Here is an 18,036-nt window from a genome sequence, read left to right as displayed (position 1 = left end):
TCTGAGCAAACAAGCCCCTCCTGGGGGCTCCGTCCCCTCAAGATGGAACATGAATCCCACATGTCGGAACCCCTGTCACAGCCCCAGCTGATTGTAAAGCTCGAACTCCAGTGACGAACAGAATGTGTGAAGGACAGACACACAGGAATACGGTGACAAACAAAAATGAAGATAAGGGTGGCAGGGAGGGGAACGAATAAGCTCGGCTGGGAAGGGGTGCGAGGGCTGGGCCAAAACTCAGGAAGTGGAAGGGACGCAGCCCGACCAGGTGTGGTTCTGGTCCACAGAGAAAGCTCGGGAAACACTTCCTGAGTGCCAGGGTGCCCAAGGCCGAATGAACATCCGATGACCTGCAATGGAAAGTTTTGCACGTACTTTTCTAATCTCTAAAGCTCCACTCTGGGGAAAAGGAAACTGAGAATCAGCAAGTTTTAATTATTATGCCTAAGATCACAAAACTCAGAGCCTGAACTCAGGCGTATGCCTGTTCGGCTTCAAAGCCAGACCTGTTTTCATATGCTCCGTCACCTCTTCGGAGCTGTAGGAGCCCCTAAACTCCAGGGTGTCTGGAAATTACCTTTGCTGGCCTTCTGACCCCAGCGGGTGTTATGCACAGAGTCTGTCCTGCCTTTGCTAAACAACTGCATTAAAGTTATAGAAGGGAATATGGTAACTTGGTAAACAGACATCGAGTTCAATTACAGAAACCACCAATGTGCACACAGAGCTCTAGTAGATCAGTGAGCAGACGATGAGATATAAAAACATCATTACAGGTAGAAGTAGGGAGGGGAGAAGTCAAGGCCTGGTAGAAGACGGGGATGACTGGTTATAGCGACAGAAAAGTCCCGGGAAAAGGACGACCTCGGGCACCCTCCCACTTAGAAGATAAGCAGAGCGCTGCTGGGTAACGTGCAGCTCGGAGGCCGTCACAGAGGTGAGGAGTCTTACGGCCTGAACTACGCAGCGTAGCTCGGGCCCAGGTATACACAAGGTCAGTTACGGACGGCCAGGCAACAGGACGGCCTTCTTCGTCTCCACTGCTTCGCTGTTAATCACCTCCAGTCAGCTGTGCACTTCTAGCAAAGGACTCTTCTGTGCATCACCCTGTCATTTAAAGGCCTCAGTGAATTACTGCTACCAACGGGATAGAGTCCAACTCTGAAGGCCATCCAGAACCTCACTGCACACACAAACATGTCCTTTTAATAAGCTCTCCCTTTTGCTGAAACTAGTTTGAACCTATACTTGCAATCAAGAGCGTCCTGATTCTATGCCTTGCTGCAGATAGACCCAACCGCCTCGGCCCTCGGCCCCCCTCACCGCAGAGGCCCACGCAGAAAATGAAGTGCATCCATGGGTTCCATGAGTCCTCACCCCCAAACCTACAAATATACTTGGATCTGCACCTACAATCCTGTCCAGTTACAAGGAAACAGTAACTTTTCCTGTGCTTCTGCTTGTCCCGTGCCCCAACCCCCACATTCTGAGTTCCAGCTCTCCCTGACTTCTAAGGGGCCTGAAATTCTAAGGTTTTCCCTCTTTCTTTGATGTCTTCAATCTCTGTCTATGGCGACCACCTGCCAAGCTCAGGAGTATCCCCCATATTGAAGACGTTAGGAACAGGAACTCCTGGATTCCTACAGTCACCTCCTAATCGGTCCCCCTAATTCCATAGTACAATCCACTCTCCTCACAGAGCCATTTCAAATGTTACCCTGTCTAGTCCACATTTTAAAACCTCTGATGCATTCCCAGCTCCTTGCCATGACAGGGATGGTGTGTGAGACCTAGCATGCCCACTTCGGCCCCTCTTTATAACTTTCTCCCTCCCCACTTCCTCGCTGCAATGAACATGCCGAACATGATTACTGGACTGATCTTAGCGCTGGCCTTTTCCTGAGGTCCCTCCCTGCCATACTCTAGATTCACGTGGTGACTGCATGTTTGTCATTTCATCAGCTAGGACGTGGCTTATTGCCTCCTGAGCTTTGTCCGAACTGCCCTCTCCCCTCCGCTTAGTGGTCACTTTACTGGGGTGCCTTCTCTCATCGCCCCAAGCCTGGTTTGGCTCTCTTCCTGGATGTACTCACAGGCCCCTCTACTTCCTGTGCCACGGCCCCCTCGCTGAATTCTAACTGCTTCTTTCTGAAAACGGGAAGAACCGGCAGCCAGAACTCACCGCTTAACAAGTGTTCAACAGATGTTTCAATAAATCAGCAAAGGCTGACATAAAAATCTCACTGTTTATCCTTAATAATTCATTGTATGTAAGCGTGAATATATGTTTAGCAAAACAGTTCCAACTCTCATTATCAAGTATGGATTTAATTATTCTTAACAAATTTTTAAGTCATTTTCTCACAGTTCTAAGTTTAAAATGACACTCATTGTTCCGTAAAGCTTTGGCTGGGTAACTCTACCTAAACGTGAAAATCAGAGCCACAAGGCCCAGAGCAAGGGGCACAGGCAGGCAGCACCCTCTGAGAATTGCCGTTAGGGGCCTTATTTTTAATTTGGCTGTATACTACTTTATTGGGCTAATCACGAAGAGGCACAATGCTTCTTCCATATACTGAGTGATCTTTCTAAAAACAAGAATTATTCAAAAAGAGAAATCTTGGGAGTTGACAAATTCATTGTCATGGCCCGAAAGGGCAAGATGTTTTGCAGAAAATTATATTTTTTAGATGTCACCATTTGACAAATAGGTGGGCCAGATGCATTCTAAAGTCACAACTCTAAGCACCTACATTCTCATAAAATATTTATGAGATGAGTTCTCAACCCCCACACCACTGACTGTGTTTCATTAACTTCAAGGTTTAGAACTCTGTGTGCTACTTAAAGATTGACGCTAGCTTACAATTATTTTAAATCACTAAATTATACTACGTGTATGTTGTATTTCATTAGAAAAATGAGCAGGCGGGCTTGCTGGATTTGCAGGATGTGCAGAGATGTGTCTGAGAGACCCCTTTCAAAGTAAGTAGCATTTAAGTTTTATGGCCTTCTTAAAGCATTTCACTGCAGGGTAAATAGGGGTCCATGCATTCCGCTGTTGTCTTCATACATTTTGTTCAGACAGTAAAATTTGCATTTGTACATGAGTAATCCCCTCCCTGAAGAGCAATCATTTATTACACTGAGGTTTCATTTTTATTATTCATGGTTTACCCTGAGAATTCAGCAAGTCAAATGTTTTTAGAGAGCTTATTATAAATGAACATTCTGAGGTTTATATTTTAAAAGTTTTATATCCTCTACCTTAAAATGAGATTCTTTTATCCAAAATCCTGGTTCAAAACTTCCATCTGTAAAGTGACAGAAATCTTCATCCCCCGTTGGGAGAGGTAAGACAGGGGTGAAACCAAATGCCTACCAGGCTCCCAGTCCATTTGACACTGGAGCCACGTGGGGGGAACAGTGCCTGAGTCAAAGTGGCCTGTGGAAAGCCTCAGAACGGTCACAACCCGTCTGATCGGATCTGCTCAGCTGAGAAATGCCCAGGCTGAGGGTCCCTGCCAGTAACCGCGAGCGCCCGACCCGGCCCATCGCAGGCGGCAGCCCCGACCCGCCTCCCTGCCTGTGCGGAGCTGCCCTGAAGCGGCCCGACGCCCCACAACACTCACGTGTGTGGGCAGAGGAGCAGTGAGCCCCAAAGCTCAGCACCTCCCAGGGCCAGGTGTGGCTGCTGCGCTGACAGGCACGGTCAGGGCGCAGCGGGCCGGGGCGGGGCCGGGGGCGCCTCGTCCTCCCCTGCTGAGCTCAGGCCCCGCCGAGTGTCCCCGGCAGGACTCCCACGTCGTCTGCGGCCGGCCGTGCAGAACAGCAGGGCCGGGAAAGCCCAGGAACCCAGCTTCACATTCCCGGCAGGTGGCTGGATAACGGTCCGTCGACTGATGCTTTATATTCAGGATCTCGTTTAGTTTTCTCAGAAAGATTTGATCGTCCCCATTGTACAGACAACAAAACTGAGACTCCGAGACGCTGAGCAAGACCCAAGCAACAAAGCCCAACCAGGGCTGTCAGTTCCCAAACACTCCAGTCCTCCCAGCACGACGTCTGAGAACGTCCCCTCCTTGCTCGGTTCCCCTGCCTATGATAAAGAGGGGAACTTGTACTCAAAAATCGGGCTGGGTGAAGGGACAAAGGTGTGTAGAATGATTCTGATTAGAGCACCCGGAGAGCCATGGGACAATGTAAAACTTGTGAAATACTAAGAAAAAATTACAAGCAAAAATGGGGTTAAACCAAAAAAAAAGTGTAAATATCACAATTTTACCCCCAACCATGATCACTGCAACTATTCTCTCTCTCCATAAATCTGATGAATCTTAGAGGCAAAAGCATTCTCTCTTAGACTATGAGCAACGCCAAATTCTAAGCTAACCGGAGAGAGCAACGGCGCCCTGGCTCAGGCTGCAGGCCATATTCCTCCCTACGTGCCGGGAATGGGTGGAACGGAGAGAGAAGCAACACATGTCGCAAACACTGTCCCCGCCACCAGACTGGAAAGCTTGCTTTAGGCTGCGGCTTCTCAAGTTCTATTAAGGGAAAAGAATAGTGAGTCAGACCCCACTTTGTGGAACTGTGTCTTGAGAGCGCCCTTCAGCAGTACGCTGTTAAGCCTCAGCGCTGATGCAAGCGGTCCATCTAAATCTGGCCAGAGCCGTCTGAGTTTTCAGGAAACAAAACATGTTTGACCTTTTCATGACTCCCAATATTTTTTTTTTCTTCGTATTCCAGGTTACATTTTAACCTCTTTAGCTAATCTTCTCTCATTGTGTCAGGTACCTACTAATGCCGATGGCTGCTCACTTAACACTAATGACTGGGCTACTGTACCAGAACCAGCCAGGGGCAGGGGCAGCTTGTATCTACAGCTGTCTCACGATAGGCAGTTGCTAAAAACAGGAAACTTAAGAACATATCATAAACTGAACGGCAATGACCAAACTAAGTGTTTCAAGAGGGAAAGTAAGATGATTTATACGTAAGTATTGCCAATTCACAATGCTTACAAAGTGAACAGAAATAAAGCCTCAAAGTCAGTATTTTTCACAGACATTTTCTAAATGATACTTTTCTTTTAAAACTGTTTAGGTCAAGTATAATTTGACACTTTGTTCACAGTAATAACATTAAAACCCTCCATGTGAAAAAATTGTAGCAAATAATAGAAAACATCTATACATAAGAGATTATTACATGAATGCATGCAAATAGGGTGTGTGGATAAGTCTTAAGATTCTAGCAGACAGGTGGGCAAACACATCATTGCACACAATGCACGATGACGCTTTAAGAGCAGTTTGGGAATTTGTGCGGAGACCCTTAGCCATGTGCACCTTCTGACTCACTTTGACTCCACTTCTGCTCACCTTCGGAGGAATCGCTCTAACTACAGCCCATGTCAGGTTTCAACGGTGAAAAATGAGAAATAATCAAGCTGCTCCTTGAGAACAGTTATGTAAATTCTGAAATGCCCCCTTGTAGAATATATATAGTCAGGGAATAGCAATGATGATAAAATTATAACTATACATTACAACACTATAAGTGGTTATTAAGACAATTGTGAAGACATAAAAAGTTCATCATAATATACACATACGCACACACAAAGTATGCACACACACACACACACACACAGGCAGAGTGTGATTACTTCTTGGATAAAAATGTATACAAACACACACACAACACAAAGACTAAAAAATAAATCACAATATCGATAGTGGTAATTTGGGAAAAGGGAAATTGTAAGAATAATTCTTTATTGTTTTAAAAATGTATTTGATCATATTTTCAAGACTATAGTACTTCTAAAATGGTAAGCATGTAGGAAATAAAAATAAAATATAAAGGATCACAGGAAAGTAAATGTCCATTCAAAACCTCACACAAATGCTGCATGATGATATTGTGGTGTTATTTTTCAAGACATATTTTTACTCAGTTCAGAAAAACCTTGAGGCTGTTTCAGTGCAACGAGCCCTCTTGTTTCTCTTCAAAGCCTGACTGTGGAGGAAGTACTCGGGTGGGCCCAGTCGTTTGAAAAGCTGATGGCTACAAAACGTGAGTATGATGCGCGTGTCGTCTTTGACTCGCTAGTCGGCTTCATGCTTTGGGGAAAGAGGACCCAGGGTGGTGACAGTGGGCCCCCTTCTCACTGCCTCCGAAGTGGCAACTGCCACAGCTAAAAAAGGAAAACCTGAAAATAGCCTGTTGTGTCAGCCACCGTGATTGTCTTTGGTGTTAATTCAAACCAGATTAGTCACTGTGAATATTTATTCTTCACAAGTCTATGTGTAAAAGCCCTTGGAAAAATGCTTAAATAGTCACATGTACTAAAATATACTGCCTTACCGTAGCCAGCTAGAATACTTTTTAAGTTTGATTTTTTTTTAATTAACAATTTGATTTTCTCAGTGCCTTCAAAAGTGAGAATAAATTTGAGTCTCGATGTTCGGAGAGTCCTCAAAGTTTGTTTCTAACTTGATCAGTGTCTCCTTTAAGTAAGCCTTAGTTGTGTATAAGTATCAACATTCAGACTATAAACGAAGATACCAGCAATGGATGTGAGGGCAATGAAGTCATGGGCTCAATACAAAGAAATATGAAGGGCTGTGTGCATCCACGTGGGTGGTCAGTCACGTCTGAGGTAGGAAACTGGGAGTATAAAGAGATAACTACCCAGAAACGGAACAGAAACAGCAGGGCATGTAGCACAGATCTTGTGTGTGTGTGTGTGTGTGTGAGAGTCAAGGGGTGAGGAGCGATGGGGAGGGGTGAGGAGCGATGGGGAGAGGTGAGAGCAGGCTCCATGGAGTAGGGCCCTTCCCAAGGGCCGGTTGTGAGCTGGGACCTACCAATGTGAATCACTGGAACATGATAAGGAAGTCTGATGGGCAGTATTTTAAAGACAGGAAACTGTTGGCGAAGAGGTAAGCACAGCGAAGATAAATGAGCGCCCCTTTCAGTGAAGATAGTGTAGAGCTCCTCTAGGATCTGGTGTTAAAAACTGGCCTCATTAAAAAAAAAAAAAAAAAAAAAAATCCCCACAATGATTTCAGCAGAAAGTACCCTGCAAAATTTTTAAGTCTACAGATGACAGGAAGTACTCCAAGTTTCCAGACATCAAAGTTTGCAGGACAGTAATTATTTTCAAATGGATGTAAAAGTCATAGTGAGGTTTTTAATGAATCAGGGGAAAAAAATGTATCTGAGCTATTAGTCATCTCTTCATAAAAATACATGAGAATACCTAAAAATTTTCCTGGATTGATGGTGACCCATAACAGAGCAGAGTACCCCAAAACGTTGTCAAAGTATTAGGCATCCACCAAGGAGAAACATGGAAAAAGAAATCGTGTGGACATTTGAGATGGCTAAGGCTGTTAGAACTAGAAAAGGCACAGAGCCATGCCTTTAAAATGACAAGGGGACCAACAGTCACCTAAAACCCAAGGGTTCTTCCTACTGAGAAGGTCAAGACTGAAAAATAATCAAAATCCATATCTATAATGTCAGAATGAAAATACAGAAAACCCATACATATATTGATTGGCCAATTCTCAAAAAATGAGAAGAGAGGCTGTCCGCTGAGATCTGAGCAAAGTATGTTTAATAGAAACAACAAGAAGGTTAGTAGCTCATGCCCCTGGATGACTCACTCAGTCCAGCCCTGGGTCTGGAAGACCTCCCCAACACTGGGACACTGGGGTGAGCCAGGCCAAGCTTACTGTGCTCAGCTCAGGTGCTCCCTCTAGAGGGAGGAGGCAGACAACGAAGCAAATGAATTCACTGATCAATTAACTCTGGAAAGCGGCAAGGGCTTTGAAGAAGGTAAAGCCAGGCAACAGGACAAAGACAGGCAAGTGTTAAGAGGCCAATCGATGATTAGAGAATGCTCAGAAAGGACAAAATCTGAGCTAAGAGCTGAATGATGAGATGCAGCCATGCTGGGACAGGGGGTTAGAGGCCCAAGCGGAGGAGAGCCATGTTCAAAAAGCCCTGAGATATGAGTGAGGTTAGTATTTTCAAATAACCAACAGAAGGCCAGGAGCTTATGGCCTTCTAAGGTGGTGTGAATGACCTTGGATTTAAGAGTAACAGGAGTCAATGTGCTTTCTTCACAAGACCCCTCTGGTCCTCTTCTAAAAAATAAAAGTAGAGACCAGTGAGAAGCCTGTTGCGATAAACCAGACAAAGCTGGACTCTGTGGAAAAGACAAAGCTCGATGCGATTAGCCTATGGACCCTCATCAACACCAGGGGCTCCGAGGTCACTAAGAGGGAGAGTTCTGAGGGCAGGGAACAGAGACGCAGCGCAGGTACGTGCTCATATTTCCAAATTCAGAGAAGAGGGACAGTCAGCGAAGGAGACAGAAAAAGGCTCCAGGTGACTTACAGATGACCCAAACAGTGTGTGACCACAGAAGGCAAAGAGAGCATTTCGGGAGGGGAGCTGTGAGCTGTGTCAGAAGCTGCTAAGATGGCATGTTAGATGAAGGAAGAACTGTGACAATGGATTTGGCCACATGGAAGTCAACGGTGCCTGGACAAGAGCAGTCTCAGGAGCACGGTCGAGGTGGCCAGGACAGGAAGCGAGGCAGATGGCCTGGGGTGTTATTGACCCCAGTTTTGCTGTGAAGGTCAGCAAGGGAGGCCTATCACCTGGATGGGACTATGAGGTCAGAAGTGGGAGGACAGGCATAGCTGTTACTGGTTTTATTGGGAAATATGGCTGCATGTTGGCAGATGATGGCAACCAGGAGAGAGGAAGAAACTGATGACATAGGAGACGGTGGGAGCAATCCTTTTTTCAATTTTTTTTAAATTTATTGATTTTAGAGAGAGAGAGGATGGGAGAGAGAAAGAGAGGGAGATACCGATTTGTTGTTCCACTTATCGCTGCATTGGTTGGTTGATTCTTGTACGCCCCTGACTGCGGACCAGACCTGCAACCTTGGTGTATCCAGCCGCCGTGCTGACCAGCTGAGCTACCTGGCTATGGCAAGAGCAGGGACAACACTAAGAGCAATGCCACAGAGAAAGGGAAATTAGGTGACAGTCAAAAAAGAACTGTTTGGCCACCCAAAGAGGGACAAGGATCCTTCCTTCTTGGGAGGAAAGTTAGGAAGGGCAGGTCCCAGGGGCCAGTGGACGAAAGTTGGTGCCTTCGGCTGAGGGAGAGCAGGGAACCTCCGCCTGACTGAATGAGTGAAGCCTGAGGCAAGAGCCGTCAGCAGAGAGGGGCAGGGAGGATGCACTGGCCTTTTAAGAAGGGAGGAGACGCGAGCAGCTCCTGAAGATTTGGAGAGCTGGGCCACGTTAGGAGAGGCCGCAGGACGCCCGGGGGACGGGGCGTGCCCACTGCAACCCCGCGGGGACGCCTCCCGGTGGCCTGTGTCGCGCGCTCCAGCACGACCGGTCGGGAGCCGCCCTGGATACACGCGTGCTCCGTATCACACAGACTTGACAGCCACCTTTCATTTTGGCCAAAATCAGCCTTGGACGTGCCGCATCCTTCCCTCTCCGTCCGTCGCCACAGTCGCCTGCAGACGCCTCGGCCATGCCCGGCCGAGCAGTGCCGGTCTGTCCCGTCGCTGAAGGCTGCCCACGCCGCCGCTGGCCCGGCCTCCTGCTCCTCTCGCGGCCCGGAGCGGACACGGGAAGGCGCGGGCCGTGCTGCTGGGCGGAGGCAGAGCCGCGGGGAGAGGGTCTGGGCGGCTGGGCGTGGGCAGGCAGCTTCGCGCCCCGCTTTCTGTCGCCGCCGTGGCCGTGGTTCCCTCCCCACCCGCGCACTCCGTCCAGTGGCGCCTCCGCTCTTCCCACTTAGCACCTCGGTCCCCGTTAATCCCGCGTGCCCTTGCTCGGCGTGCCGGGGACAAAACAGGGCAACAGCAAAACCTGGCCTTTCAGAGGCAGCTCTGTTCAGTTAGCGCATTTTCCGTCTTGTTCTCAGAAAACCAACACGTAACAACCCGCCGCGCGCAACCCTCCAGTCGGTGCGGCGTCCTGGACGCCGACCGCGCCGGCCTCGCTTTTCGGAGCCGATGGGAGCCCCTTCGCGACGCAGGAGCACGAGGGGCCCCGGAGCCGGGCCTGGCCCCGCTCGGCTGTTCGGCGCCTGCGGTCCCTCCGGCAGCGCGCGGCCCCGGGCGCCTGGGGGTGACGCCGGGCGTCCTGACCCTCGAGGGGCTCCGGCTGGGGGGACAGGCGCAGAGTGATCGAGGAAGGGGGCGACTGTGAGAGACACTGAGACCCCGTTAAAGGAAATACGAACGAGGCGCTAGTTGTCGGCGGACAGGAATGCGGCTGGTTCAGGGAAATCTTTCCAGAAACGGGAAACCTAAGCTCAGTCGTAGGTCCAGATACAAAGCCTGCGGCACAGAAGGGGCTCGGCTGCAACCGCGGGGCCAGCGCGCTGCCGGGCCGGGAACAGGGCGACCCCGACGCGGACGGCGCCTGGGGGTGACTCGAGGCCGAGGGGGCAGCCCTGTACCCGCGGGCTCTGCAGCCGCTCGCCAGCGGCCGGCTGTCCGCTCGGGGTGATGAGGACAGGTGCCGGGGCTGTGAATAAGGTGTCCTGGCCAGGTTCCTGTCTGGGAGGTTTTTGTCTAATAAAAGTACAGAAAAGATGAAAAGCAGGGTCAGATAGATGAACTGAGGTGTTTTTCAGATTCGATAGTTTACAAATATTTCCCAAAAATCATATACGAAAAGAACGTGTAAAAAGAGAACAGAAGGTAACACTATAAATGTAACAGACAGAGTCTTGTGTACATAAAGAGATCTGAAAATTCAAGAATCTACTAACAAAGAAAGAGGAAAATGAACAAAAAATTGAAATTCACAGAAAGAAAAGAAATGGTCAGTAAAAAGAAAACTGTTTCAACACTGCTATTTTAAAAATACAGATTGTAAAGGATGCAGTGAGCAGACACTCTGACACTATAATAGAAAATAACGAGATCGTTCCAGAAACGAGTTTACAATAGGTATCAAGAGTCTCCAAAAATATTACATTGTCAATCTAGCAATCTACCCCTTTAAATTTATCCTAAGGAAATAATTAGAGATGAAAAGATTTATAAACCAAAACGTTCAATGTAAGATAATCTGTACCATGAAAAGGACAAACGATCTAGTCAGTAACAGTAGGATAGCTCAGTAAATTAGAGCTTAGCCCTGCAACAGGCTTGGGAGGTAATAGGAAAAAGCGCTTCCTTTTCACTACATGATATTAAGTATGTAAGAGTGATAAAAGCTGCTCTCACAGTGTAATGTCAATAAGGTCATTTGCATGTATCTATGTTTGTGCAGATAAATTAATACTAGTAAGGAGGCAGTTAAAGACAGACAAAGGATTCCTAGAATAAAAGGAAATATTAGAAATTGCTAATAATCAGAAGCTTTCTGTATTTAAAAACAACCCATAATACTTTAAGCTTCATTTAATTAAACTAGAGAAAAGAGACTTTGGGGGGAACCAGGAATGATTAGCATCATAGAGGCCAAGCCAGAGAACTTCAATAGAACAGAAGATTCACTTCGAAACCTCACGCAGAGGCTGGTCGAGTTACAGAATGCATTGCCCCTCGTGGCCCAGATGGGAAATAAAATGGAATTGGATTGTTTTAGACGCATTTCCGATGGAAGACTGAGGCACAGCCCATCTTTAGGACCGAATGGCAGGGCGGGCTCGGCTGCCTGGCACCCCTAAAATAATAGTGGGCCTTTGTTCTGACTCAGCCATAGCAATGCCACGCTTTCCTCTGGCTCTGAGATACCGGCATGTGTCATAGGAACATTAATTTCAGTGACCAGTTTAAAAAGAATACGCAAGAGAACCCGCACGGCAGCCCTCTCATATCAGAGAAAAGGGCTACACTGTCTGTGACGTAGACCTAGCTCTTCCGTCTCCGCACCCTCATGACCAGTTCTGCTGTCATCCACTCACTCTGCCCAGGCCGAGCCACTGCCGCTGGGGCACGATGTCGCGGAGGGAGTCCCGCTGAAAACGGTAGGATGGGCTTCATTGCCTGGTTTGAAAAAGGCTTTTTTAAATGTCCTACCTTGTAACTCACTTGTGTGAGTCAATAGCGAGTCTAGACTGAGCAATTCAGTTCTGACTTCAATCATCACTTAGATTCCGGGAACACTTTTGTACATACGTGTTTTCAGCTGCTAATTTGGCTTACGTATAAACATCAGTCTAATGAAGACAGTGTTCTGTAAAACATACCATTCATGTGAGCACTGATTCTACGCACTGGAACCATGTCTGAAACACCAGACAGGTCCCGGTGGTCCGGATCAGCGTTCACGAGGTTATGATGCAATAACACACACTATCAGCATCCTGGTAATTGGCAGGCAGCTTCTGGAATGAACATCTCTAAACATTTTCCTATACAATCAAGCAAAACATGACTATAAACACAAATTCAGAAGAGCATGTCATTAGTTTCCAAATTATCTCCCTGCCCACACCCCCCTGACCACTCAGGCCAGCCAAGTCGCCTGGCGGTTAAGTCTCATTCCAGGGCCTGTAGATTTTATCTGGTGTCTTATTTTTTTCCTGTTTCATAGCTCATTTCTTTACTTTAGGATCCTTGTTTTCTGTTTCCGATGAAGCACTCAGTCAAAATTCCTCTGAGTACAAAATAAATCAAATTGCTTTTTATTTTCTTAAACAGAACTCTGCTTCTTCCTGTGAACAGGGCAAATCACTGGCTCCCAGTGATTTGAAGCCGGAAATGCTTTGCCCGCCCAGCCAGCTGCCTCTCCGCCCGGAGAGCCAACCGCTCCCTCTGGGCCCTCCCGCAGGCTCTCTGGGCCTGGGCTGAGGGGCAGCAGGGCCCAGAGGCACTTCGGTAGGGAAATGAACTCCCCGCTGGAAACCTAAGTTAAAATGCATCCCCCCCACTGGGTAAAAATATTGACTCCACTCCATTTTCAAGGGTGCATTTTTATTCACGATCTACCCCCACCGCATCTGTCCTCTCAACTCAAGTGATGGTGCTTTTGAACCATCTGCTACTGTGTCACAAAGGCTCTACTTGTGCAGGTAAAATGCTCTAATTTGGGGTGTTCCAAGGATGGGACATTTCTTGCAGATTGCCAGCATTCCCCAACCCTAATGCCCCCTTTGAAGGGATCTGCCTCTATGAGTTTTTCTCTTGGATAACCTTAATTGTTATCTTTATTTTTCTTTCACTGCTAACAGAGCCAGCAGAAGCCACAGAGTCTAATGTTAGGACACTAACCTCTTATGTTAAGAACTAGGCGAATAAGATTTTACTCACTGTTGCCATTCCATCTGATTACCATTATTTCTTGTCACGTCGGTGATACTAAATCATAACATTTCTTCATCAGAATCTATGCTCAGTCACCTGTCCAATGTGCCTATACACACATTTCTATTACTATCAATCAAAAGTTAGGTTGATTCATCATTTAGCAATTCAGTTTCTCAGAAATTCCAGATGTCCTCACCACCAAAAGAAGCTGACTATTCATCTCAGAGGGTTCATCTTGAATCTTGAGAAGACTTGGTCCTCCCGAAGATTCTACTCCTGTGTTACATTTGTCTGAGCTGCCTCACTCTCTTCTTCAATCTCTCACTCCTACAAAATAGAGCCTCCAACGGGACGGCTCCTCTCACGTGCTGCCCTCATCTCCCTGTTCCAGAAAGGCTGTTTTAGACCAGAGCTGAGGAAGCCCGTCTCTGGCATCAAGTGTCACTGTCCCGGTTCTGTCGCACCCACCCGCTGTCCTGTTCTGGATTCCGAGATGGTCTTCAATACTCCCTTCCAATTCCATTCTCTCCCTGGTCCTTCATTTCCTACTAAGCCAAGAAATGAAGCTGAATTTTTCATCTATCCACATTCTCTTGCTCTCACTGGATACTGAGAACCACCACAGGCTGTACGAGCTGATCGATCGGTCACGTCAGCATGGATGGGTTATTTTCCTTTCAACCTTGCTCTTACCTTCCATTAGTGTAAGGTCTTAGATCTTTCATGTCAGTTTCATGATCAGGCCTCTATCCACTGATCTGACACTAAGTCCTGGTTCCGGTCCTTGTGTCCTCTCCCATCCTAGACCCACACACACTAGTGGATGTGTTTCTCTGAGTGACTCAGAGTAAAGGAATAAGGGGTGACCACGCCATTGGCTGGCATCGTCAAAGCCCAGGTGGACCGACCTGACGGTGGCATGGTGTGTGTGTGATAGAACAGCCACTGGTTAAATAATTTGGGAGCTCTGATTTATACTTCATTTTTAAACTGTGTTACATATTTCTCAGAGTTTTTAATGATTTTGACCCATGAAAACAAACTGATTTCTCCATTACTTTTAGATGGTCCAGTAGCCTATGCAGCATACCTAAAAATGGAGCACAGCGAAGAGAACATCAAATTCTGGATGGCCTGTGAAACCTATAAGAAAATTGCCTCACGATGGAGCAGAGTTTCTCAGGCAAAGAAGCTTTATAGGATTTACATCCAGCCACAGTCCCCTCGAGAGGTAACTGCCCACACCCGTCAGGCACAACACGTGCCGGGCACTTTGCAGCTGGTGCCTTCTGTAATGCTATACAGTCAGTATTGTCCGTCTTATTTTATAGCCAAGAACGCTGAAAACCAGAAGTTGCTAACTAACTGCTCAGGGGGATGCAGCAGTTAGGCGGGAAAGTTAGGATTCCAAGTTAGGTCCATGTAGCTCCAAAGGCTCTCCTTACTAAGTGATTTTAATTCATAGAAAAGTTATTTAGAAAGGAGAATTGGCCTTGCTGGAAGGAACTACAGGTACCCAGGTGAAGGTTGTTTCTCCACACCAGTGGTCCCGGCTCACTTGAGTCGAAAACCAGCAAAGCCAGCAGACGTTCATATTGATGTCACCGCCCAATTGTTTAAAAATGCACGAAGAAAATGGAGTCCTGCATCAAATAGACACACTGAGCCTCCTCCAGGCAGAGGGAGAAAGAGGAATGGACATTCCTGTCCAGGGGGTAAGGGCAGAGGATGGCACGTGAGATTCCTATCACTCAGGACAGCCCTGCCTTATTGATTGTCCTCAAAACTCTTGCCTGGAAAACATTTGTTTTACTGAAATGATCACTTCCCTGCTTCTCCCCTCCTCTTCACCTTCTTCCCATTTCAGGGCATATTCAGTTAAATCACCATGGATGGCTGTTAAGGAAGATCAAGTTTAAAATAGCACCAACTTCCCTTTTTTTCCTTAGAAAAGACCTCTATCCCATAAACTTCGTTGTTTGTAGTCTCCCCCGACAAACCCACTGGCAACTTCCTAAGTAAGCAATAGTTCCTGCAAGTTGCTGGCTCTTGGGCCTCATGTTATTTTTATCTAGGATGTGGAGGTGGATGTTTACTTTTAAAGAAGTAAAGTGTTTATCTCTTATGCCTTCTTAGATACCTATAAAACTGCAAACAAAATAACCCTATTCCACTGAACAGGATGGCGGCGGGGAGGGGGGCGACTAAACTAAACCCTTCCATTTTGTTGTTGTCTTCAATTCTGCCTACTGATGTGATTTTACTTTTCAGATTAACATTGACAGCTCGACAAGGGAAACCATCCTCAGGAATATTCAAGAACCCACTCAAACGTGTTTTGAAGTGGCTCAAAGAATAGTGTACATGCACATGGAGAGAGACTCCTATCCCAGGTTTTTAAAGTCAGAAATGTACCAGAAACTTCTGAAGGCTGTTCAGCCCAGTAACAATTCCTGACGACCACTCAAAAGCTTACAGGGAAGACAGTATATTGAAAATATTGGCTTTGTTGTTTTCATTTTTTTTAATCAAAAACAGAGTAGGAATAAAGTACAAGGAATCAAACCATAAATTGAGTTCTGCTTCCCAAAGAGAAACAGGTCCCAAAGGGGACAGACTCTAAAACTCTGGCCGCACGGATAACACAAGCTGCAGCTCGCAGACGCCGCGCTCAGCTGACGCGCATGAGGGAGGATGCTTTCTTCCCGACACCAGTACCACAACATTGTTCCTGCCGTGGCCAACTAACGGATGCTTTCTTATTAATGAAATTTCACTGTCACGGTGTAGAGATTAGTCCTTTAGAAGCTGTCGCTATATGAGTGGTGTCTCTAGCATGAATGTAATCTATAGGGTGCTCGTAATAATGTGAATTAGTAGACAAAGTCAGTACCCACCGTACAGTCAATTGTGTTATATTATGAGCAATTTCATAAAGATAGGTTCTTAAAATAACAAAACAAAAAAATGGATTCTTAAGAAATGTTTTACCTGTAAAATTTCCCTGCTATTATGTATAACTGAGCTTCTATGTTATATTTATCTTCAACATGTGAAAAATGTCTGATGATTCTAAGCTGTTAAAAATGTATTGATTTCTTCATTCAGTTCTATATTTTTATCAGTGTAAGGGTAGAAAATTTGGTTCCCATACTTTGAGTTTTTTTTCCTCACAATGTGAATTCATTGTGGTCCTAATAATGAATAAATCCAAATAGAAATTTAAAAACTTATAAATGTGGGTTTTTTAAAGACACAATAAAGTTATTTTTCCAGTAAAAGACTTTTTAATCTGTCTTGTTATAGCAGCTTCTCAGAATTTGTCAGAGATTCCATAGCAGAGAACTCATGTCTGTTTCAATTTGTTCAGCACAAAGCATAGGAAAAATATTCCATACAAATGGACAGTCTGTTTCTAATGAAGAATAAAATACCTAAAATATTTAATGTCATTCTTCCAAAATATTTAACTGTAGGAAAATTTGGTTCAGGATCTTTAGCCTTACCATGACAAGTACCTCTTAGGTCTCAAATTTGACTGAAATAGAATTACTATTGTACAATGCCTCGAAGCCCAAGCTGTAGCACATGACAACACATATTAGCTGAAATTCTTCTCATGAAGCAGAGGATCATTTTAACACTGAATAAATATTTGGGGTTCGTTTCTGAGAAAGGGAATTAGCTAGGCAAGAGAATACTTTCATTTAAAAGGCATCTGATTGGTTTATGGGAACTCTAGTTAGTTGCAGAAGGTGTTACCATGGTAGCCCAAGTTTATCTAACTTACTGAATTTTATTTATTTTCTCTTTAAAATACCAATATAAGAATACAGATTGAAGTCCTAATATCCGAACTTAATGACTTTCCCTAGCAACAATGAGCAAGAAAAAAAAATGCTTCCCCATGTTTCAAATAGTCTCCTCATCTCTATCAGCTGATGAGTATATTTATAGGCAAGTAGGAAAGGTTATGTGTACATGGACATAATACACGTGGCCTGAGCATTTTATGAACACCTGGGGCCCTTCTCATTCAAACAGCAACAAATCAACCAAACACTGATAGAGCTAATAAGTGGGGCTTATTAATTGATAATGAATGATAGGATAACCAGCTTTCCTTACTATCTATTTATCCCCTTGACTCTGTCTAGAACATTGTTTTGCGTATGTGCTGATTTTACCTCCAAATGCAGTCCCTCTGCTTGGCTCACATAGGACCTTCCCTGCATGTTGGGTAAACAAGGGGCCACACTGTGATGTATAAAACAAAGAGCTGAGGGCTGAGAGACAGAGCCATTGGGTTAGTGCCTGTCCACTCACCTGATGCCCTTGTTCCTTTGGTCCCAGGAGCATGCAGCTTCCCCATCTGTGAAATAAGGGGGTAGGACTAGTTGACTGTGGGAGTCACATGCAGTGTTTTATTACATGCCATTACTAATGTAGTCATCATTTTCTTCAAGCTTGGGCTCATTCTGAAGAGTAATTCCTTCGAAAATGGATGTTATCATGATGAAGTGGACAATGAACTATTAGTTTTGCATTTAACACTGGTTCAGGGAGTTCTGAAGTGTCTGAAGAACAGAGAATTTTAACTCAAAGAGCTACCTGTTCAAGAATTCTACCTGATGTGATGTTTCACATCACTGGCAGTTAAGCTGGTTTTCCATCATTTTAACTTAATGATAGTCTGAATCCTGTTTATTTTTCATAGGATA

The 18,036-nt window shown here is 45.7% G+C and overlaps 1 protein-coding gene across 1 annotated transcript; it reads left to right on the top strand.

Annotated features, from left to right (window-relative positions):
* The first annotated feature begins 2,920 nt into the window (after positions 1-2,920).
* Positions 2,921-15,772, top strand: RGS13 (regulator of G protein signaling 13). The gene is made up of 4 exons (XM_054576581.1): positions 2,921-2,985; positions 6,020-6,081; positions 14,380-14,546; positions 15,587-15,772. The coding sequence occupies exons 1-4, from the start codon at positions 2,921-2,923 to the stop codon at positions 15,770-15,772; spliced, it is 480 nt and encodes a 159-aa protein (XP_054432556.1).
* The last annotated feature ends 2,264 nt before the right edge of the window (positions 15,773-18,036 follow it).

This window comes from Pteronotus mesoamericanus, unplaced genomic scaffold (genome assembly GCF_021234165.1).
Source record: "Pteronotus mesoamericanus isolate MK-2021 breed Mesoamerican mustached bat unplaced genomic scaffold, CSHL_Meso_final contig_347, whole genome shotgun sequence".
NCBI classification, from domain to species: domain Eukaryota; kingdom Metazoa; phylum Chordata; class Mammalia; order Chiroptera; family Mormoopidae; genus Pteronotus; species Pteronotus mesoamericanus.
The sequence above is the reverse complement of the archived record's forward strand: the minus strand, read 5'-3'. Positions and strand labels throughout refer to the sequence as shown.

Coding starts and splice junctions, on each gene's coding strand:
- RGS13 (XM_054576581.1), top strand. CDS start 2,921: ATGAGCAGGCGGGCTTGCTGGATTTGCAGGATGTGCAGAGATGTGTCT. Junction 2,986..6,019: donor TCTGAGAGACCCCTTTCAAA/GTAAGTAGCATT, acceptor TTCTCTTCAAAG/CCTGACTGTGGAGGAAGTAC. Junction 14,547..15,586: donor AGCCACAGTCCCCTCGAGAG/GTAACTGCCCAC, acceptor TTTACTTTTCAG/ATTAACATTGACAGCTCGAC.